Genomic DNA, 23,834 nt, shown 5'->3' on the forward strand with positions numbered 1-23,834 from the left:
GGAGCACTGCTCAAGCCATCACCTGAAAATGGAAAGTGTATGGCACAAATGCAAACCTACCAATTCATGGCCATCCACCTAAACAGAACCAACAGGCTGGGCAAGGAGAGCATTAATCAGAGAAGCAGCCAAGAGGCCCATGGTAACTCTGGAGGGGCTGCGGAGATCCACAGCTCAGGTGGAAGAATCTGTCCACAGGACAACTATTGGTCGTGCACTCCACAAATATGGCCTTTATGGAAGAGTGGCAAGAAGAAAGCCATTGTTGAAAGAAAGCCATAAGAAGTCCCGTTTTCAGTTTGTGAGAAGCCATGTAGGGGACACAGCAAACATGTGGAAGAAGGTGTTCTGGTCAGATGAGACCAAAATTGAACTTTTTTGCCGAAAAGCAACACTATGTGTGGTGGAAAACTAAAAACACTGCACACCACCTTGAACACACTATCTCCACCGTTTAACATGGTGGTGGCAGCATCATATTGTGTGGATGCTTTTCTTCAGCAGGGACAGGGAAGTAGTCAGAGTTGAAGGGAAGATGGATAGAGCCAAATACAGGACAATTTTAGAAGAAAACCTGTTAGAGTCTGCAAAAGACTTGAGACTGGGATGGAGGTTCACCTTTCAGCAAGACAGCGACCCTAAACATACTGTACAGCCAGAGCTATAATGGAATAGTTTAGATCAAAAGCACATTCATGTGTTAGAATGGCCCAGTCAAAGTCCAGACCTAAATCCAATTGCACAGCAATTTGCAAGTCTTGCCACAGATTCTCAAAGAAGAATGGGCAAATATTTCACTCTCTAGTATGTGCAATGCTGGTAGAGACATACCCAAAAAGACTTGCAGCTGTAAATGCAGCAAAAGTTGGTTCTACAAAGTATTGACTCAGGGGCTGAATACAAATGCATGCCACACTTTTCAGATATTTATTTGTAAAAAATTTTGAAAAGCATTTATCATTTTCCTTCCTCTTCACAATTATGTGCCACTTTGTGTTGGTCTGTCACATAAAAGCTCAATAAAGTTCATTTATGTTTTCGGTTGTAACATGACAAAAATGTGGAAAATTTCAATGGGTATGAGAGCATCCTCACCCTAGGACAGAAGAAGAAAACCTTATGCAGGAACCACATCTATGGATTGGAAACCTGCAATAGATTACATTGTTGGTCTTGATTTAGATACACTTAGATGGGTATCTAAATGCCTTAGTATTAGGGTGCTTTTTTCTATATTTTCTTTATTAGGTTATAGATTAAAAAAAAATATATATAATTTACTTTTTTAATCCAGGTGATGATGGCTAGAAATTCCCTTAAAAGGCTTACCTGGACCAGTGTAACTGCTTTGCTGGAATAAAAAAAAGGTTCAATAACTAAAGCAGTGGCGTATCATCCATGGGTGCAGGGTGTTCACTGCACAAAGGTCCTGAGGGTTGGGGGGGGGCCCACTGTACTGTGAACACCCTGCACCCATGGATGATATGTATCAGGACCAAAGTCAGGGATGATCGGTGCAGTGGTGGACAGTTACAAGCACCGATCTCCCTGTACATCTTTCAATGAAGCAGCTGAAAGCCGCAGGAGGAAGAGAAGCGGTTTCAAGCTGCTTCACTGAAAGCCATACAGGGAGATCTGTGCTTGTAACTACCCCTATAACTTGTAATGCACCTATCATTGCTGTGTGTGCATTTGATTTCCCATCTGGGCCTCCCCTGTGTGCTCCTCAGGCATACCCCCCCTCCCCAGGTTTCTGATACCCAGTCTTCTCTCTGACACCGTGATTCTCCACAGCAATTGCAGAGTGAGTATCTCTCTCTCTCTCATTATCAATAAAACCAATGACCTAGTGCTACTGGAAGCCATGAAGGCCCATGCCATCACACTGCCTCCATGTTTTACAGATAACGTTGTGTGCTTTGGATCATGAGCTGTTCCAAGCCTTCTCCACACTTTTCTTCCTGTCATTCTGGTACAGATTAATCTTAATTTCATCCATCCAAAGAATGCTTTTCCAGTTTTTTTTCTGTTTTTTTTTTGGGCCAAAGTCTAATCTGCCTTTTCTATTCTTCAGGCTTATCAATGGTTTGCACCTTGTGATGAACCCTCTGTATTTACTCTCGTGAAGTCACCTCTTGATTGTAGACTTTGACAATGATACGCCCACCTCCTGGAGAGTGTCCTTCACTTGTCTGGATGTTATGAATGGGTTTTTCTTTACCATAGAGAGGATCCTGTGATCATCCACCACTGTTGTCTTCCGTAGACGTCCATGCCTTTTTATGCTGCGGAGCTCACCAGTGCATTCTTCTTTCCTCAGAATGTACCAAACTGTTGATTTGGCCACTCCAAATGTTGCTGCTATCTCTCTGATGGATTTGTTTAGTTTTTGAAGCCTTACAATGGCCTGTTTCACTTGCATGGACAGCTCCTTTGAACACATGATGTAGGTTCACAGAAATAGATTCCAAATGCAAAATACCACACTTAGAATCAACTCCAGACCTTTCCTTTTACCTGCTTAATTGGTGAACAAATAACAAATGAGTAGCCCACACCTGGCCATGAAACAGCTTTTGATTAAATTGTCCAATTACGTTCGGTCCTTTGAAAAAGGGGGGGGGGGGTGGCTACTTTTAAGAGCTGTACCACCTAAAGCCTTCCTACAGTTTGGATGTACATAACCTCAAATTAAACCTGAGTGTGCACTTTCAGCCCATATCCATTATATAACTATAGCTTGAATAGGTTTTGGTAAATACCTGAAAAAAATGAAAATTGTGCCTTTGTCCAAATATATATGGACCTAATTGTACTAGTGGTCCCTGTTCACTCCCTACTGACACCGTCCACTGCCCCCACAAAATCATTGTGAAAAAGATACAAAAATAAATTGTAAAAAATGGAATAATAAAAATAAAAAAATTCTGACATCCACTACATTGCTCTACTGACATCCACTGGCCACAACACCATCCACTAACCACCCAAAAGCATTTTGAAAAAAATAAAATAAAAAAAAACATTAAAATTGTGAACAAATAAAACTGTAAAACAAATTAAAACACAAAAAAAATAAAATAAAAAATTAACAACTGACACCATCCTACACATACTACTCACCGCCATACACTCCACATTGTACATTCCCCATTTAACATTACCACATTCTGTACTATGCAAGTCATCTCACACACTATTTAACCACAAATGTGTCAGGAAAATAACGAATGGACTTTTTAGGCACATAAACTCAGTACACAAAAGATAAAATCAATTGTTACTTTATTAACATGTCACATCTAAAACATATCAAATGTGTATTTAAAATTGCATTGCACAACTGAAACACAGCATGTTTCCCCCCCATCAACCAAATTACAGGCTGTTCCAATGGAAGCTATGTAGGGATGGTAGATGCAATTTACTTCCTTCAGAGGGTGGGGAATGTCCAAGCTGTGTAGAAAATGCCAAACATGTTTCACGACTGGAGTCACTTCCTCGGGCTAGCAACGCATATAGATAAATAGTGTGTTGTATGATAAAGGACTCCTCAATGCAGCAACCAAGGTCCCCCCCGGACGACCAGAAACAGGAACCCCACCGCCGGGTGTGGGGGTGCATCAGTTAAGCAGTAGTCAGGCAGAGAACGCCACAGGGATCACAGGCGTTAAGCAAAAAATCAGAAATCAGGAGGTACAGGGCAACAATCGGCATCATCATCATAATAATCCAGCTAGCAAGGATTAGTAATGGAGGACAGCATAGGCCTCTATAAATGAAGTGACGCATCCACTATATAGGCCTAAAGGGCATATGTGCACAACTATTAACCATAAAAAAAAAAGGCTGAAAGACCCTCAACAGATTATCTCCACTATAAAGGCATGAAAACCAATTGGCTGCATTATTGCCAAAGAAGAGACCCGTACAAAAGCCACAGATTATCCTCGTGGTGGTAGAGGAATCCCACTCTGAATCTAGGGCCCACTTTTGATCTTGCACACAAGCCCACTGATTTCATGATACGCCACTGAACTAAAGCTCAGATTACACACCAAGCTGAATTAACCAGAGGAGCAATTTATGCACTCTCCATTTTCCCTTCGTAATATATCTGCAAAAACTGCTTTTGTTCTGCTGTCTCTTTAGAACAATCTGACACCTGTGTAATAGGTGCATCCTATGTGAATATTTCCTTTATAAAAATAAAGATTTTATGTAAAGTACACAAAATAAATCAACTAAAAGTTACATGATTACAAAAAACTGACCCAATTACAATTTATTTGCCATCCAACATGCATTAAGCATGTTTTTCCATGTTGAATGAAAAAGAAATCTACCACAGAATCTTTAAAAATGGATGGCTAGATCTTGTCCCGTGGGTCAGGCTTTACTTGGAAAAGGGTAATGAACAGGAGAATATGAAGTGAAAATGTTGCTATTTAGAGATAAATCTACTAGATCCATTATGGAAATGCCTTTCACTGGCATTAAAAAAACGTTTCCCTGCTTATATATCATAAGCATATGCTGTATATGCCAGAAGAGAGCCTTTACCTAGTAATGGAGCTTTTCTCCAATAACCATCCCGAATCTCTATGTAGTCGTACCAGCATAGCCGACTTTTAAATAGGTCCATTTCTGTGAAATTCAGAACTATCTAAACAGCAAAAAAGTAAAAAAGTAATTACCAAAACATTTCTTATAAGACGTTCAAGATTTAACAAAAGCAAATGATAATGGATTAGATGAAAAAGCAGCATTTCTTTTCTTGCAAAGTGAAAGGCTATAAAAGAAGACCAACAAGTGGATGGGCCGTTTCCAGTAGCTCTCTCTTAGCCCATACATTAGTTTATAGTTCAATGCTAGTAGCTTTGGCAGGACTGATAACATTTGCATGTAGACCACCTTAAGTAATGCCTACAATACGTGTATTAAGCATTCATGCAACGAACAGAGGTGGGCTGTTTTACTGGTGCATTCACTCAATTCCATATGTATAACTCCGCCAACTGAATTAATAGGATCATGACATCAAGGTCCCTCTGGGGATCTATATAAACCCCATGGCAAATGTCTTGTCCTGGGAATGAGATGTTATCTGCCAGTGCCTGACCCTACGTCGGGGAGATGCATCCAAAAGACCATGTACAAAAAGACCAAAACACCAAAAAAGGATATTGAAGCTCATAGGCTAACAACGGCAGTATTTACTTTGGACGTAAAGAAATATATATGTAACCAGCATATCAATGCATGTCCCAAAGTTCAGCATGCCCCTTCACCCCTCCCCCTCCACTCCCAACCAAACCCCTACCCCACCTCCCAGCCTGAACCCCACACCCACTACCCCCTGGAAAGGCCCTTACCCCACTCTGAGGCACCTGGTGCCACCCACTCCTCCCTATATTCCCCTGGTCCCCCTTACCCCAAGAAAGCTGGACGGTGTCCCCCAAGAGATCCCTCCGGAGCAGTGGTGATGCTGGTGAAGAATTATGTCATTATTAATCGATGTGAGTGCCCAGCTGGGGTATACAAGTAATGTTATTGCAGTCAGTGTCCCAACGAGGAATTGTGCTGGATATCACCCCACTAGGAGAAAAAGGAGCTGGGGGGCACCCACAATGCCCCACACTGAATAGACTTTGTGTCTTTGCTGTTGGAATATATACCCCGCCTTTCAAATCCTCAAATATACAGCTACTCCCTCCGGACAACGATTAATATACTCAGTCCTTCCAGGCTTACCACCTGACTGGCGCCAACAAGTCCATCCTACCAAAAGTGCACTGTGTTGAGAGTAGCTGATAGACCCATGGATAGCCTATGTACTGCAGGTGGGTGCCTCGATTGACATCAGCATACTGGTCAACACACGGCGAGACTGTTCCATGTATGCCTTTTTGTTGTGAATATCCTCCTTTGTTCTATGGCCAGGATCTGCTGTGTCCATACAACAGTGTGTAGCAGTGCCCAGAGATCTCACCAGGACGGCACATGATATCCAAACAGAACATGGAAGCTGGAGTGCACTCCAGCGTCTCCCAGGGGGACCTCTTAAGTCAGGCGGTTGTGATGCCCTCTGCCTACAGGTTTTGTTCCTATCACTGACCAGGGCTTCTTCAGGGCGCAGCTTAGGGGTTGGTCTGTAGCCACCGCTATCTATCTCCGTTTCCGCGGCTGAATTCCGCTTCTTAAAGCAACCTCCTGGGGATATTTCCACCATAGACGCCACGTGGGTTCCCCCATACCGATTCGACAACCCACAGGGATATTGTAAAGCAAGGTCAAAGACCCCAAAATTTTATCCTTTCTATCCACAATTTTCCCCAAACTTGGGCTAAATCCAATCATTTACTATTTATGCCTGACTGGTGGTCAATCAACCAAAATACATGTAAATATGTAGGCATAGACCTACTATGCATAGGGACGGTTGCAATGATAGATCATTAAAATGTGAGTATCACCCCTATTTAGTGAATACAAGCGGCACATACACTCCACAGTGTTATCATTAAAACATTAGTGATAAATCTCCAATCGTCACCCATGCATTATATATCATTCATTAATACATATCCTGAACATTATCTCTGTAACAAAAAATAAATAAAAATTAAAAAATGCACATGATGTGATATCTAAAAAAAAAAAGTCCTGTGACATAAAAATTATATATTAAAAAAGTCCCGTGATGAAAGATGAAAAAGAAATTAAAGTCCAGTGATGAAATAACTTAATATGAAGAAAAATGTTAAAGGTATAGAAAACCTTGTGCAGTGCCCACCGTGCACCCCCACTCAGGTGTGCACTCACCAGATATTGCCTTTATTCAGGCATACTCAAGAGAATATCCACTAATATGACCAAGAGGTTCCTCCAAGAACAGCCCACTTAATGATTGATTGCCAGGATAATTCAAAACTCCATTCCACCATATCATGAAAAGAGAAGAACAAAGAATCTGCTCCAATAGTATATTACCCAAGATAGATAGATTTATTTACTCCAAGTAATGCACTTACAATGTTAAAAACATAAACAAGCCCAAATAGTGTGTCTTTGTGACCAGCAGATACCGCATAGTGTTCTCACCACCTCCTTAATCCGTAACATCTTTATTCAAACAATTCCTTCTACTTCTTAAGAATTAGGATCCCCCTAATTAGTGGCCAGGGATGGTGGCTGGTGGTTTGGAAAAGTGCATTTCCTGCCATGGATCTGAGGAATGTGGTAGTCTCAATTCTGTCTCCTACTTTTTTAATTTCCAAATCCGGAAATTCCATCTCACATCGATCCGCTTTATACCTAAGTAAGTTATTTTTTTCATTACAGTTTAATTCTTCTATGAATAAATGAAACTCATCCACTGATCCTCTCCATGCCACAAACACGTAGTTTGTCTGATATCTGGGCTTCTCATACTACGGTTTTCTTCCACCAACCTAAATGCAAACACGCATATGATGGCTCACATGCCATGCCCACTGCAACTCCTCTAGTCTGCCGGTAAAACTTACTAGTCAAACAAAAGTTATTGTGGAGTATGAGATCCAACAATTCCACCAAAAATAAATTATATGGACCGGACAGGGGATGTCTCAATTCAAGCCAGTTTGTAATGGCCTGGATTTCTATATGGTGGGGAATGGAAGTGTATAGTGACTACACGTTCACCCCCACCAAAACACAATTCACCAGTACCCTCAAGTCTGTCAACTTTCTCAGAAGATCCCCTGTATCAAGGACAAAGGAGAGTAATTCTTCCACTATATGTCTAATTCTCCTATCCACATACAGTATTGTCCCATGCGTTCGGAGGGTCCACCTACCCATAAAACAATAGGCCTCCCCGGTGGTCAGGCTACATTTTTATGGACCTTCGGGGCAGCGTAGAACATGGGAATATTATATTTCTTTATACAAAGATAGTCCCGTTCTTTTTTCTTAATCATCCCCACCTAAAAGGCTCTCTCAAGCTTGAACCTAATTTCAGTGACAAGGGAAGGAAAGGGGTTATTTGCACATCTTTTATAGCAAAACTCATTGCTCAGTTGTCTATATACTTCAACATAGTCCTTCTCTTTACAAATCACAACATTCTCACCCTTGTCACTGGGCTTCATAACTACCTCTCTGAGGTCTTTAAGCTCCTTGAGGGCTCTACGTTCTCCCTTAGACAAATTATCCTCATCTAGTAAGAAACAGTCCCAGTTCATTTCTCTTATGTATTTAGTAATCGCCTCCAAAAAAGTTAGGAGGTATCTTGATAATTAAAAAAGTAGGAGATAGAATTGAGACTACCACATTCCGCAAATCCACGGCGGGAAATACACATGCAACCAGCAACCATCCCTGGCCACTAGTTAGGGGGATCCCATATGGAAAATTCCTAAGAAGTAGAAGGACTATCATACAGAGTACCAAGAATTAAAAGAGAGATTCCGAGTAAGGGGATATCCTAATGCAGTGCTAGAAAGGGGTAGAGTGAGAGCATTAATACATAATAAGACACAGCTACTGCAAAGTAGAAAAAAAAAATTACAGCAAGATAAGGTGGGGTTGGTCACTAGATATGGAACACACGGGCGCCAGCTAGTGTCAGTGTTGGCATATTTTGTTACAATGTATGTATAAAGTGTAGCGCTTAACAAAATTTCAAACAATTGGTGAAAAAAAATGATTCCATGATAAGATTTCAAATAAAGAAAAAAGTCCCTACAGGTTGTGATGGAACAGGAAAAAAAAGCTTTCCAGAAAGGTATGACCACCTGTTAAGAGTGGTCAATCACGCTGTGTTATATAACAACCAGAAAGGCTGGAAAGCCGAATCTTCCTCTGGATCCCCAAGAGAGAAATGCCAAAGATCCTCCTTCAATGATCCCTAGTTAGGGTAGATGGAGGGGTATAACATAGGGACATATAATAGATTTACCCCTTTGGGCGGTGATGATGGGGATATGGAACAAAGTTAGAAATCAGTCATGCATCTCTTCCCAATTTGTTCACTCTAATCTGTCCAATGAAGGAAATATTTTTGGATAGCGCCACGAAAAGATATATAACAATAATGTGAAAAAAGAAAAACCATAAAAAAAAAATCACAGCTACAAACCTAACCTTAAAAAAGGTGCATATAATGGTAAACTAAACAGGTTGCGATTCATCCGCTCCGTGAGGATGTTGATGATAAAATGCGTGGGACGGAGCCTGTGGATGCGATGTCACTACATTCCCGAGCTGTCAGTGTCTGCGCATGAGGGATGAGGCTGGGTTAGCTGCATTGATTGATATCACGCTTTGTTTGCTGGTGTCGGCTGGGACACCATTATTTGTAAGTGCAATGAGTTTTAATAAATAAGAAGATTTTAAAGGTACTGCACCATGAGTTCTCTGTTCTCTTATATCCTGAGTGTTGGTCTGAACATCTGAGGAAGAGGTGTTTATTAAAGAAGTGGATCTATATTGCCGAGTATTCCCTTCAGAGTATTGCTCCTTGAAAAGAATATATGGAAACTACCTTCAGTGCTATTGCATCCTTCCGTAGAGTATTGCTCCCAGAGCAGAAAGAGCTTATGCGGATTTATAATTTGATCAGCATATTGCTCTGGTGTGTACATTTAATTTATTTTGGTGGTGGATTGGTACATGGTGAAATTTGTTGGGACACGAACAAGTTTTTCTTCATTACAACATAATATTGTTATTTGGACTTTATATTTTATCATTTATATCTAATAATATTTTTGTCACTAATTATATTTGGTTCACATTGTGGTAAAGCGCAACCTGTTTAGTTTACCACTAATCTGTCCAATGCCTCTTTGTTTAACCCCCCAGGTAATGTACCTTCTAATATTTCAGTTTTTCGGGATTTAGTCCTCAAAGATCTTGAATGAGTAAGGATTAAAAATGTTAAACCTTATAAAGACATTAGTTTAGGAATGGAAAAACTTTCCAATAGGAAGGATATAGTTATTCGTCCTGCAGACAAAAGGGGGTGCGATTGTAGTACTTGATAAGATAGCATATGACGACGAAATGGCCAGAATAATATCAGATGGAGATATTTACACGGTACTGAGGGGTAACCCTGTATTGCAATATAAAAAAAGAGCTTAAATTCATAGTGGATAAGGGATATAAAGATGGCATCTTGTATAAAAAAAAAAGACGGAATAACTTATACCATCTGCTCCTAAATTACCCGTGTTATATTGCTTGCCAAAAATACATAAAAGTATGGAAAACCCCCCGGGTAGGCCCATCATTAGCGTTATAGATTCCATCACAGCTCGAGCAGGTAAATACATCGATTATTTCTTGCAGCTATTGGTGATGAGCGCACCGTCATACTTAAAAGATACGAAACATGTCATCAAGATTTTAGGAGAAATTAACTGGAAATCAAGCTGTTAGCAACCGCTGACGTAGCTTTTTTGTATACATCAATATCCCACCAGTTGGGTCACGAAGCAGTGGAATTCTGAGGAAGGATGGGTCTATTCCAGCACTACAGAAATCTTTGATTATGGACCTACTCCAATTTTGCATGACTCATTTTATTTCTGACACACATGTTCGTATTATTTGCAGAAGAAGGGTGTGGCCATGGGGGCCAAGTTTGCACCCAGCATGGCCAACCTCTTCATGGCTAAGTGGGAAGGAGATGCGGTTTTGTGTAATCAAAGGCCGGAATTAATATTCTGGAGGCGTTTCATGGACGATATCCTCCTGATTTGGGAGGGGGATGCGAATTCATTGGATTTATTTCTGAGTGTTCCTAATGATAACCAAAAGGGGCATAAAACTTTGAGCCATGAAGTTAGCTCTAGTTCAGTGCATTTTCTCAATTTAAGGATATCTATAGTTAATGGGAGGCTCACTACTTCCATCTTTAAAGAAAACAGACAGGAATGGTTATATCTCTCTTGATTCTTGCCATCACCCTTCATGGTTGTCAGAAATGCCTACGTGACAATTTTTGCGGAAGATTCAGCTTTCCGGCCTTTCTGGTTGTTATACAACAAAGCGTGATTAACTACGCTTAACAGGGGTCATACCTTTCTGGTAAGCCTTTTATGTGAGTGGTTGGTGACATCCGCTATCCTTGGATTTTTCCTGTTTCATCATGGTCTTTGGGGACTTTTTTCTTTATTTGAAATCTTATGATGGAGAATATTCTTTCACTAATTGTTTGTGATTTTGTTAAGTGCTGCACTTTACATGTACATTATTTCTGATTGCCTGGTATCGAGGTGTAGTGTTTAGTTGCTATTTATTTGCACTTTATACTCTTTGCAGATTTACATTTTAAATTTCTCTTTATATTTTATTGTTAGATGAAAGATTAGAGAAGATACTGGGAAAAAAGACCCTGGATTATAGCAAGGAAAGAGCTTACAATAGGTGACACCCTAGTACGCTGTGACTATAGAAGGAGTAGAAGTGAACCCATGTATATACAACCACCTCTAAAGGGCAGGTTCACATGTCGACATTGTTCCATATGCAGATACGCTGATAAAATTAAAGAATCTAAGGATTAAACAGGTACAAGAACATATTCCATTAACTCCTTCTTAAATTGTTCCTCATCATGGGTTATATATAGGATTGTATGCCCATGTAATAAGGCCTATATAGGTAAAACAAGAAAGTAATTTAGACATAGGATAGGGGAACATCTAGCCAGTTTATCTGGCAAAGATGATGAGTCCCCAGTAGCTATTCATTTTGAACAATTTCACAACTCATCCGAAAGGTATAAAATGTGCAGCCCTTTTTTTAATTATCACTATCAGAAAGGAGGGGAGATTAAGAAAGTCCTCTTGGAAAAGGAAAAAGATGGATTTTTCTACTACTATGAGCCCTCAAGGATTAAATAATGAACTCATTGCAAACATTCCTATGAGGAGGAGGAGGGACTATGCCTACATATATATACAGTGGATATAAAAAGTCTACACACCCCTGTTAAAAGGTCAGGTTTATGTGATGTAAAAAAATGACAAAGATAAATCATTTCAGAACTTTTTCCACCTTTAATGTGACCTATAGGCTGTACAACTCAATTGCATAAAAAACTAAAATCATATGGTTGCATAAGTGTGCACACCCTCTATAACTGGGGATGTAGCTGTGCTCAGAATTAAGCAATCACATTCAAAATCATTTTAAATAGGGTTCGGGCTGGGAGGGGAGGTGGGGACTGGACTTTAGGACATGCATTGACATGATATGCTTGCTAGATATAGCTTTACGATCAAAATAAATACTGCTGTTAGCCTATGAGGTGCAATATCCTTTTTTGGTGGTTTTTGTTTGTTCCCTCTGGGGATCTACCATCAACTTTTGAGACAACAGGAGTGGCAAAAATTAATGACATTTTATTGCAAATATTTGTACTTTTACCCATCTACCACAATATTGAGATCCTGTCATCCTGTATAGTATAGAGGGGACAATAGTTGTAAACAGGTTTTACAAAGTTTAAAATCACTTCCCCTTTCACAATCTTCACTGCTTGAAATGGTGGAGTTTCCTTCTGAACCCCTTTCACAATGTTTGATTTGTCAGAAAAATGGTTACACCTTAAACATGGAACCTAATACATGTAAAATACTATTAGTAAACTCAACCAGCAATACTACTATAATGGTGTGAACCTCCTGCGCTCCCAAGTGTTTTTAACTAAAATAAATATGTGTATAAATCCCAAAGGGAGCTGCTAACATTAAATCATATACCAGTGATTATATTAGATAAAAGTAATAAGGAATGCAGCGCTACATTCAGATCATAAAAATATGTGAATGTGGGATCCCAAAATATCATATAAATTAAATAAATGTGACAGTGTTAAAAATATTGATAGGTGCTCATCAAATAATACCATCAACACAAATATAATAGATAGCTCCAAACATGTGAAAAAACATATGAAAAAAACATATCCATATATATATGCATAAAACAAACCTACACATATATATGATATAATCACACGTGCCTGTTGTGAAGTGAAATAACCATAATAATGGTACAAACGAAAATGTATCTCAAAGTCCAAAAATTATTATTGGTGACAAAACAGTAAACGGTGCTTCCAAATAATGCTGTTAGTGACCATAGGTGAAACTCGTGCAGATTTCTGAGTGTGTACAAATCTGAGAATCCAACCACCATCTGGATTAGCCTCTCACCTCATCCCTTCGACCCTTGCGGGTCAAAGAGCAGTAGAGGATCCCTCTCACGGATCCTCCAAGCACCAAATCACTCCAAAGGCAGTTTTCTCAGAATTTAGTATTCCCACTCTGGCTCTTCTCCAGGAAAAGTTGTAGTATCAATCTCTGCTGCATGCCGGGAAATGTAGTCCTGCCCCGCCCCCCACCTGTTGCTAACTCCTCCAGTGCTGGCCAGCACTGGAGGAGTTAGCAACAGGCGGGGGGCAGGACTACATTTCCCGGCATGCAGCAGAGATTGATACTACAACTTTTCCTGGAGAAGAGCCAGAGTGGGAATACTAAATTCTGAGAAAACTGCCTTTGGAGTGATTTGGTGCTTGGAGGATCCGTGAGAGGGATCCACTACTGCTCTTTGACCCGCAAGGGTCGAAGAGATGAGGTGAGAGGCTAATCCAGATGGTGGTTGGATTCTCAGATTTGTACACACTCAGAAATCTGCACGAGTTTCACCTATGGTCACTAACAGCATTATTTGGAAGCACCGTTTACTGTTTTGTCACCAATAATAATTTTTGGACTTTGAGATACATTTTCGTTTGTACCATTATTATGGTTATTTCACTTCACAACAGGCACGTGTGATTATATCATATATATGTGTAGGTTTGTTTTATGCATATATATATGGATATGTTTTTTTCATATGTTTTTTCACATGTTTGGAGCTATCTATTATATTTGTGTTGATGGTATTATTTGATGAGCACCTATCAATATTTTTAACACTGTCACATTTATTTAATTTATATGATATTTTGGGATCCCACATTCACATATTTTTATGATCTAAATGTAGCGCTGCATTCCTTATTACTTTCAGCAATACTACTAGCTGTCTTTGCAGTAGGTACAGTGGGATAAGGCATATAAGTTCTTGTCCATCATACAGACCTTGAAATCTACCCAAATAAAGAGGCACTTAATACCTTTTCTCCAGGTGTAACAGAGATTCTCCAGATGCAATGTGTATAGGACGGATAACCACTTGGATAACCAGGAGCAGAAAAGTTACCGCTGGATTCCAGCAAAGTTTCTCCACAAGCTTGAAAATGAAGACAAGAAAGAAACTGACAATCTAACGTGAAACAAAAAAAAACAAACAAAAAAAAAACCAAAAAACACACAACATTGAAAAGTTTTATCATGTTACAAAGTGCTAGTTTTTTTTTCTTATTTACCTAAAGATGTAGTTATAATGTATCTAAAAGCCAACTGAACTTACAGTTTAATCAGCTAATTACATTCCAGGTGCATCAAAACAAAATCTGTGCAAAAATTGGTTATCTTTAGAAGGTAGATGCAGTCTTAAAGTGTTACTAAACCCACATCAGTAAACCTAAGGGGTTAATCCTCTGCATTGTGTAAAAAGGCTGTTTGATCCAGTATTCTGACCTTCCCCTTCTACTGTCTCCAATCCATCTGCTGACAACAGAGCGCAAGGAGAAACTCTGCACATGCTCAGTTTAGTGTGTATGGCTAGAAAGTTTTGTTTTTTGCTTTGGGAGGGTGCATGTGATCAGCACAGGGCCAATCGGCACTGTCCAGACAGAGGGTCAGCAGTCATGCAGCCTTAAACAGTCAGAGAATGAAAACTCATTTTACAAGACTAACCAGTGCTCAGCTGGACACAGAAGTCACAAGACTGCTATATACTGCTGATGAGAAAAGGGTATTTAGCAGTTTATATTTACTAAAATAATTGCATTTCCATGTTCTTTGTACTGTGGGAGACCAGATATAGTGAATGCAGGATCCTGGGTTTAGTAACACTTTAAGCTTGTTAGACACAAGTAGAATTTCAAACGAAGGATCTTCCAAAAATTCTCAGAACATTAAAAAAAGTACAGTAATTCAAGATTTTGCATACCTTTTTGAAAATTGGCAATTTTTACAAGAAATGCAAAACAACCATGCAGCATAAACAGTATCAAAGTGCATAGTATGAAAAAATATAAAGACAACAAAAACACAGAAAAGTTGTACTTGAATAAATGCAAAAAAGCTGATAACTGCAGCAGACCACAGTATACCCAAGTAAAATACTGCACAGTCAGCCGTTTGTGTACTAGGACCTGAAAACTTCTTTTGCTTTGATGCACCTGCAATGTATTTGGAGGATTTAAAAACAGAGTTCGATAGCTTTTAAAAGAGAACTAGAATCAGAATGCATTTTGCTTTGGATGGAGTGAGCAAGGGTTAGAGGCTCTGAGATTTTTATCTCAAACTGTGTCCCCATCAGGGAAAGCTCCCTTCACCTTTTGTGTGAACAGTAATTGATGAGAAAAAACTAAAACATATACATGAACAAAAAATAATATTAGAGTGAAAAAGTGTTAAAAGTTTAACTTAAACAAACTTCTTGCTGCTTGTGCTTCTCTCCACTTCAAAATGCAAGGTAAAACTGCTGTCCATTACACTTTAACATCTTTGGTCCAAAACAGTATTTATTTTTCCAGAAATCTGTACTTTGAGTAGAAATGAGGAAAAAAAAAAAATAAATAAAAAAAAGTACCTGGGCACTTATACAGCTTCTTTGCCTGAGCAATATCTCCTTGACTGAGGCGAATACGCTGCCCAATAGTTGGTCGAACATGGTTATTAACCCTCCGGGGAAGTATTGTATCAAAATATACACTCCTGTTTAGAAAGAGAATAAAAAAGTATGTTACAGAAAATGCTGGTTATAACACCGCTATGTTCCTACAATTCATATTCTGCACTGACATGGACATTTGCTTTTTTTGCCTTCTTCATAAAATGTCTCATACATTACCCCAAGCCTCATTATCAAAACTGGATTTTTACTATGCACATCTTGATTTTTCAAAGCTTGGAAACACCATTTAACAAAACAAAAATAAAACAGAACAATTCTTCCTAAGACCAAACCTTCCTTTACATCGACAACAATAGAGATGTGCTAGGACGGTTGAGTGAAACAGACAAGGTAAGCAACCAGTGAAAATAGCACATTTTAAAAATACAATGCCTTTCAACACCTAACAGAGAAATTATCTTCAAATCAAAAAATTTCCTGTAAACCAAGAAAAGCTTTATAGCAACTGTTGACAGCTAAAATCAACTAACCAGTAAGATTTATGCAGTACAGTAGATTAATATGATGGTCTTGTATTGCAAAGATACTGTCTGCTTCCAAAACAGACTTTCAGCTTTTACTAGGTCCACTGGCTAAAGCAGTCTTCCGCTGGTTACTGGTATTCCGATGCAGGTTTATCCAGTATGCCTTTAGAGTTTAGCGGATTGAGCTGTGCCATAATGAGTCTGGCTACATACTGCACTGATCTAATTGCAGCTTAAGATATTGGTATTTACTGAATATGCATTCTCGCTGAAAGCATTTGTTGAATTGGTTCGGCTTCTTCCTAAAACATAAAAGCTTGTGAGAGTTGATAACTGGTCACCTTGGGACATCAAAGCTGGATTAAAAGCCAGCAAGCTAGACTGCTTTTTATTCCCGGTCCTACTCTGCCCACCACTATGTAAGAAGGATGAGCTAAATACCAAAATACCATGTGACATACAGTATACACTAAAAAGTGAATATTTGTGATGGATGAAAGGATTAATCAACATTAGGGTCCCTGGCAAATGAGCTGCCATAATCCTGGTGTTTGGCCAACTAAGCCATGAAAGAGAATTCAAGTTTGAAGACCAGGCACCTATAATCCTCTTCTAAACACACTCCATTGATCTTATTTTTAGAGACTTGTCAGCGACTTTTTATTACATAAACAAATAATTCAATACAAAAGCAAACTTTAAATAAAGCCACAACATACTTTGTCGCTGAAGCATGCATCTTTCACATACTTGATCCTTTAAAAAAAAAAAAACACAAAAAAACAAAAAAAAAAGATACTAAACCTGCTTAAAGGAAACAGGTTATGTTTTGTACATTTGCCCACCTGTAAAGATGTAGTTCTCAAATGTATAAACCATTGCAAAAGAACTTCCTAATCATTTTTAAAGCCATTGATCCTGTAATATTGCAATCTCTGATTCTAACAAGAGACATGATTGCAATAGTAACAGGCTGTACCCTGGGATGGTGGAAGGTTCTCACTGTCCATTTAAGCAGGCCATAGATGACGATCAAAAAACAAAAATAGCTCATAAGAAATTGTGCATGTGATGGAAGCGTAGGCAGGACAGAACACACAAAGAAGATGGTAAACACACAAAGCTTTATTGAACTATGGAAGGCACTCAATCAGGGGCAGTTCATGGCACTCAGCAACATGCGGCTTGTAGGGACACTCACGGTAAGCAGGCTCCCGGGGACTCAGCGGGATCTTGGCTGTGGAATCTGGCCTCAGCACAGCTCCCACACAGCTTTCTAGGGACAACATCAGCCTCATGGGGACTCAGTGGGACCTTGGCTGTGGAGTCTGGCCTCAGCACAGCTTCCACACAGCTTTCTAGGGACAATATCAGGCTCAAGGGGACTCAGCAGGTAATGGTTCTGACCTTTGGGGGGGGTCTCTTGCAGAGTGCCCAGCGGGGATGGCTGCGGAGGTCCGGTCCCCCACCCAGACCTCCCAACGGAACAGCTGCGGCGGAAACAGAAGACACAAGAGGAAGAGACTGGCCTGGTCCTGCGCCGGCCTTTTAAAGCCGTGCAGGACGCTTCCGAGTTGCCCCAGCAATGGCCGGCCCAGCGTCACATTGCCGGGGCAACGAGGCACGCCCCCTTGACTCGGACCGCGCTCTCGCGAGTGCGGCCTTTGTCACTGGTGGTCGCAGAGCGCGGGAAGCCCTATGACCGCGCTGCATCCGCCGGGGGCGCGTGGAGACCTACCAGCTGCCCCCAGCCGTGGTCTCCTGGTGGGAGAGTCACAGCTCCTCTGGATAGATTGCCTGGGGGGCCGTGATCCTCGCCGCAGGGGTCCCCTCCCCCCATCCCGCATAGCCTGCTTCAAAGGCTGTGTGCAGGATGAGAGGGTGCGGCGAAGAGGGAGGGAGGGGGGAGCGAGCAGGGACAGCGGCCACACCGTGACAGTGCCATTTGTTTTTTCCTTAAAAAAAAAATGGATCAGGCACTTTGTCGCAGGTGGCACACTACTGATGCGAATAACAAATGGATTTGACAATCCACAAGAATTAGTTCAGTTTTTGATTAATCTATTACCAGCTTAAATTAATAAGCAGAAGATGCTATAAAATAAGTCCTCAATAATATATAAATCCGTGCAGTCCAAACCCTATAAGTCCAAAATTAGATCAAATCCTTCTCGAGTGATAATGTGTTCAAAAAAATCTTTCAGAAACTTTCCCCGGTAATGTTCCTAAAAAAAAGAAAAATATCACATAGTGTATTATCTTTTAAATTAAACAATTATAAATTATAGTGACTGCATTCCAGTGAACACCCAATCACATTAATAATCAGTGAAGAAGTGAACAAAGTAAAAAAACTGTGAATCCAAACAGTGAAATACCACTGTGAATGTGAATCACTCTTCAGTGCTCCTACTCAAACAAACACTGTGACACTTCTAAATGCAGTAAGGAATGCATACCCTTACCAACATTCCAAAAAACAGAAGCTTTTATATCTTTCAAAAAGATAGGTGGGAGATAGTCCTCCTGTGGATCTTTACCCAGTTTAATCCGCCTTCATAATACTATCAGGATCCAAAAGCCTTGAGACTCCATATGTCCCCATCAAACATATAAGTATAAGCATATAATGGACAAAATAGTGTGATACCGCCAAGATAAATCATAAAATTGACCTTTAAATTTTTAGGGTTTGGACTGCACGGATTTATTTATTATTGAGGACATATTTTATAGCATCTTCTGCTTATTAATTTTTGTACATCTTTTGGGGTAAAGGTGTTGATGGTGCTGTGGGGAATTGTGTTTATATAATTTTATTTAGAGAGTGGTTTTTGATTTTATTTATTGCCAGCTTAAGTCTGTTAATTACCTTATAGATAATCACTGCAGTTGAAAAGTAACCACTGCAATTCCAAGGGAATTAAACAATTAACCAATCAGAGAATTGGAAGGAGACTGCAAGAGTCCCATGATCCTGTGGTCCAAATACAATTATGTTCCTATATTAGAAGTGGTCAACATAGCTGTGAGGTTCATAATATACAACCCCAATTCCAAAAAAATTGAGACACTGTAAAATCTACATAAAAAACAGAATGCAACAATCTACAGATCTCAAAAACCAATATTTTATTCACAACAGAAAACACATCACATGTTTAAACTGAGAAAATGTACCATTTAAGGGTAAGGTAATTTTGAAACTGATGGCAGCACCACATCTCAAATAAGTTGACAGGGCAACAAAAAGCTGGCAATGTAAGTGGTACTAACAAGGAAGAGCTGGAAGAACATTCTATAACTAAATATAAAAATCTTCGTGAGTCAGAGTGTTTCAGAAGTAGAGTTGGGCAGAGGTTAACCAATCTGAATAGCTTCGTCCAAAAATTGTTAACACAATTTCAGAATAATGTTCCTCAACATAAAATTGCAAAGACTTTAAATATATCATCATCTACAGTACATATCACCAAACGTTTCTGAGAATCTGGACAAATCTCTGTGCGCAAGGGACAAGGCCAAAACACAATATTGACGTATGTAATCTTCGGGCCCCCAGATGGCACTGCATTAAAAAAAAAAAAAAAAAAAGGATTCTGTGCTGAACATCACTGCATGGGCTCAGAAATACTTGCAAAAATCAATGTCTGAACACAGTTCTCCATGCCATCCAAACATACAAGTTAAAGCTCTAACATGCACAGAAGAAGCCATATCTGAACATGATCCAGGAAAGCTGTAGTCTTCTCTGGGCCAAAGCTAATTTAAAATGGTCTGCTGCAAAGTCAAAAACTGGCCTGTGGTCAGATGAATTGAAAATTTTACATTTTTTGGCAACCATGGGCACCACAGCCTCCAGACTAAAGAGGAAAGGGACCTTCGGCTTGAGATCAATTCAAAAGCCCGAATCTCTGATGGTATGGGGGTATATAAGTACGTATGGAATGGGCAGCTTGCACAACTGGAAAGGCTCCATCAATGCAGAAACATATATCCAGGTTTTAGATCAGCATATGCTCCCATCCAGGGAACATCTTTTTCAGAGAAGGCCTTGCATATTTTAGCAGGATAACGGTAAACCAAGTACTGAATCTATGAAAGCAGCATGGCTTCATAGTAGAAGAGTTTGGGGTATTTAACTAGCTGGCTTGCAGTACAGACCTTTCATCAATTGAATATACTTAGCACATCACGAAACGAAAAACACGACAAGGGAAACCTAGGACTGTTCAGCAGGTAGAATCCTACATTCCTCTCTGAAAACTTCAGTGATCGGTCTCCTCAGTTCCAAGATGTTTTTGTTAAAAGATAGGATTCTACACTAGGGTAAACATGACCCTGTCCCAAGTTTCTTGAGACGTGTTGCTGTCAATTTCAAAATTACCTTGGTTTTTTTCTTAAAATGGTACATTTTCTCAGTTTAAAACATTTGATATGTTTTCAATTTTCTATTGTGAACAAAATATTGGTTTATGGGATATACAAATCATTGCATTCTGTTTTTATGTCCAAACTTTTTTGGAGCTGGGGTTGTAGACAAACAGCATTGCTCCTTGGGACTTTAGTAAGATCATTTATTGGATTTACCACAAAGTTTATTAATGAACCTTAAGAAAGTTACATAATTTGGCATTTTGTTCTACACAAGAAGACTTAAAGTGGAAAAGGAAGAACTTTCAAATATTAAGCAGAGCAAAGCAACTACATCACAGCTGAGCAACTTACAATACCTATTGAAGGAAATGTATTTTTTGTCTTCAGAATGCATTCTCTCAGCTATTTTATTCATCCAAATAAAGTCTGTTCCCTGACAATGCTTCTTTTCATGGATCACAATGACATACTTGTCATTCCTAGAGATGATTCTTTTATCTCCAATGGCTCTTTTCAGCTGACGGGAAGATTAATATCTTTAATTCCTAGAAGCACTTTATTTGCTGGGTGATAAACTGCTAAGTCCTAAAGTCGTAGACAAAACTGGATATGAAGCATTACGCTATGGGTCTTTGAAGTCTACCAGGAGATGGGGTCCTCAAAGCTCACAAAGCTTGCTAGATAGCTTCATCTGAACAAAGATTTGATTTATGCAAGTTCTGTTTATAAAAACTTCAATGCACTTATTTGTCTGCAAATCCATTGGTTGGGCTGCTCCAGCAAATATGGCGCCTCCTACAGAATTCACTTTGTATATTGCACTGTTGCAATAGTCAGTTGGAGCTATTAAAGTTATTTACCATCTTACATACATTCCTTCTTATATGAGCATTTTAATTTTTCACCCAATTTGTTTCTAAAATAAAACCATCATTGTAAGATATACAGAACTGTCAAGCATACTTCCAGAATAATTTTTTGTCTGCAGTAATAGCAGTCTACATCCTTATCTAGTAGAATTACAATAGATCATTACAAATTTGAGTTACCAATTTATTCTTGCAAAAGTAAAGCACATGGATATACAATGTTGTCTACAGAGAACATTCACCTGATCCAGCAATTTACAGTCATGTCAGGGTAGGTTTGAATGTTTGTAGGCTCCTTCACAACCCCGGTTGATGCACCCTAACCAAGTATGCTTGGGGGAAATTTGTTTGACTTAAGATGGATCCTCCCCTGTTACAGACAGGCTGGTACATTCAGCACACCCTTCTCCCGTGTTTTTTCACCAGAAAATAACTATATAACAAAATATTTTTCAAACAATAATAGATTGTTCACCGGCCAAGTCTTTCACACACCGGTAGGTTCCTTTAGCTTGATTGATGAGGATAATACTACTGCTAACTTAAGAAGTAGTAAGACATCACTGATATGGTTACTTTGAAAAGACTAGGTTACCCTAATGTTTATTTAGGTACTGTAAAGAAGAGTAACGAGTAATGAAGTTTAGCACTATAAAAGCTGTGTATGTGTGGGCATTTCTCCATGTTTTAACCTTCTAAAATTCTGCAGTACCCAAGGATTCTGCCAGAAATCCAGTGAGAGCCCAATATTATGTTTGCTGAAATCTCAGTGCCTCTTCTGCACTGAAATTCCAAGCAGTGTTAGCTCTGAGGGCGTTTTCATTTTTTGGATTATAGAACTCACCCTGTCCTCATCTTCATAGCCCTCCTTGCTTACATTCAAGCTATGACCTGCCATTAAACCGAGAACACCATCAGAGAACTCTCAATATATATTAACAAAAAAAAAAAAAAGGTGTGTAGCGAGCACTTGGAGACCAGAGAGCTGCTAGCACAAAAGGTTGACCAACCCGATGACAAAATAAATAAACAGTGCAGCGCTAAATTAACATTACTCCCTATATATGTAAACTTCAAAACGTAAATCATCCAGTGAAAAAATATGCTCAATTGTACAGTGGCTAAATGGTTAGCATTTCCGCCTGACAGTACTAGGGTGGTCGGTTCAAATCTCAACCACGGCACCATCTGATTGCTCTTCCTGTGCAGGTTTCCTCTGGGTACTCCGGTTTCCTCCCACACTCCAAAGGCATGCTGGTAGGTTAATTGAATCCTGTCTAAAGTGGCCCTAATATGTGTATGTATGAATGTGAGATAGGGACCTTAGATTGTATGCCCCTTGAGGGTTAGGGACTAAAGTGAATGTACTAATATATATACACACATATCTCTACATACATACATATATTAGTTTGGAATCTGATTGTTTGATTGCTCCTGTGGACAGGAGTATTTTATACAGGTAACAAAATGAGATTAGCAGCACTCCCTTTAAGAGACTGCTTCTAATCTCAGCTTGTTACCTGTATGAAAGACACCTTGTAGCCAGAAATCCTGCTGAATGCTAGGGGATCAAATACTTATTTCGCTCATGAACATGCAAATCAGTGCATAATTTGTTAGACATGCATTTCTTTGAATTTGTTGTTGCTATTCTGTCTCTCAGTGTTACAATACACCTACCACTTGATTTGTTCATTTCTTTGTGAGTGGGCAAACAATCAAAATCAGCAGCGGATCAAATACTTATTTCCTTCACTGTGTGTGTGTGTGTGTGTGTGTATGTATATATATATATATATATATATTAAAAAAACAAAACATTTATATATATATATATATATATATATATATTTAATTTAGTGAAATGTCGATGATATCTGTTGATTAATTTCCTACTAAACAACCTTGTTGCGTTGACTTCCAGAGTCTGCCCATGCAATAGGGTTGATCTACTAAAGGAAAATAGGCAATTCACTTTGTATGGGAAGCTGCATTTTGCAAGGAAATTTTCCCCAGAGCTTGTTGAATGAGGTGAAGCTCTGCTGACTTCCATCATCCAATCATTGAAGGGTGTTTTTTTTTCTTGCATGTGATTGGGCATTCATTGCAAAGCAAAATTTCACCACATTTAGAACATTTTACTGATCCCTCCTCCCAAGAAGCTGCCCCTAAAAAATTTACAAGCCTTCATAGGACATCATAAACGTCATGACCATTCTATCAGCATAAAACAAAGCAGACCCAAAGT

The 23,834-nt window shown here is 39.3% G+C and overlaps 1 protein-coding gene across 4 annotated transcripts in view; it reads right to left on the reverse strand.

The window, feature by feature from the left end:
• The window catches only part of TLL2 (tolloid like 2), a 196,773-nt gene that overhangs the window by 26,051 nt on the left and 146,888 nt on the right, over positions 1 to 23,834 (reverse strand). For all 4 annotated transcript variants that reach the window (XM_089656191.1, XM_089656192.1, XM_089656193.1 and 1 more), the window contains 3 exons: positions 15,769 to 15,893; positions 14,183 to 14,298; positions 4,564 to 4,666 (listed from right to left, as the gene is read on the reverse strand). In XM_089656191.1, the coding sequence (XP_089512317.1) occupies positions 4,564 to 4,666; positions 14,183 to 14,298; positions 15,769 to 15,893 (344 nt within the window). The remainder of the gene's footprint in view (positions 1 to 4,563; positions 4,667 to 14,182; positions 14,299 to 15,768; positions 15,894 to 23,834) is intronic.

The sequence above is a fragment of the Staurois parvus genome, unplaced genomic scaffold, assembly GCF_062004578.1.
Source record: "Staurois parvus isolate SC_StPar_1 unplaced genomic scaffold, SC_StPar_1.0 ptg000894l, whole genome shotgun sequence".
In the NCBI taxonomy this organism is placed as follows: Eukaryota; Metazoa; Chordata; class Amphibia; order Anura; family Ranidae; genus Staurois; species Staurois parvus.